This window comes from Rhincodon typus, unplaced genomic scaffold, assembly GCF_021869965.1.
Source record: "Rhincodon typus isolate 14 unplaced genomic scaffold, sRhiTyp1.1 hic_rhity00016463, whole genome shotgun sequence".
NCBI lineage: Eukaryota > Metazoa > Chordata > Chondrichthyes > Orectolobiformes > Rhincodontidae > Rhincodon > Rhincodon typus.
Window position 1 is genome coordinate 1 of NW_025982101.1, and position 1,039 is coordinate 1,039.

Sequence of the window (1,039 nt, forward strand, 5' to 3'; positions counted from 1 at the left end):
TCCCTCTGTAACCTGCAACATCCTTCCGCACTATCCACAACTCCACCGACTTGGTGTCATCCGCAAATTTACTAACCCATCCTTCTACGCCCTACACAAATGTGACACCTCATCAGATCCTTGGACTGGTGTTATTAAACTGCATCACCCTAATTTCCTTTCTCTCCATCCATCACATCTATATTTGCTTAGAGAAAAATAGGGTTAATGTTTTGAGTCTGATATGTCTTAAGATCTATATCGGACTTGAAATGTTAACTCAGTTTCTCTATCCACAGATACTACCAGGCCTGCTAAGTTTCTCCAGTATAATCTATGTTTGTTAGTTTGTCTGTGACTGTCTACATATGTTGGGCTAACAGAACTTAAGTAGGGTTATAATTTGGTAAGTCATATTTTTGTTTTCTTGTGGTTATAACCAATTTCTTTGTAATAAACAGTAGTTTGTGTTAAGTGCAGAAACTGGGTCAGTACTTTCTGTTAACCGGAGTCGATCAGATTGGTAAATTGAAATAATTTGATTAAATCTTTAACAGTTGAGGAATCAGGATTGGACTTCCTTACACCCTTAGACTGGAGGCATCAGTTTGGATGAAGAATATTACCTACCTATACACGAGGGGCAGCACTGGCCTGGACGTCTGAAAAAGTTATTGCAGGTCAGCGGGCGGCAACTCTCCTCCTCACATTGTACGTTGCCATTCTAAGCAACAAATAATTCAGATATAGTATCAGGACTTTTCTATCCTGACCTCAATAAACATCCCCAAGCCTTAATACCACCTCAATTGAACTGAGATCTTCACAATGCTCACTGCCTTCACTTGGGTCTCTAGCCACCTGTAACAAATTCTTCAGAATTCCCTCCCCATATACACTCTCTCCTCTTATTAAAACATCATCTAAACTGACCCTCATCATTGATCAAGCTGTTAGTCTGTGCAGCCTTCCTCCAGAACTACTCCACTGAGGCTGCTAAGTACGGACCATCAGACAGCGCGGCGCTCCCTCAGCACCGACCCTCCGACAGCGCGGCGCT

General features: G+C 42.3%; 1 protein-coding gene across 1 annotated transcript in view; it reads right to left on the reverse strand.

Annotated features, from left to right (window-relative positions):
* Positions 1-609: 609 nt before the first annotated feature.
* Positions 610-1,039, reverse strand: part of LOC125482756 (kielin/chordin-like protein) — a gene marked incomplete at its 3' end in the record, with an annotated part of 4,148 nt that continues 3,718 nt past the window's right edge. The window contains exon 4 of the mRNA XM_048594890.1: positions 610-703. Within this exon, the coding sequence (XP_048450847.1) occupies positions 610-703 (94 nt within the window). The remainder of the gene's footprint in view (positions 704-1,039) is intronic.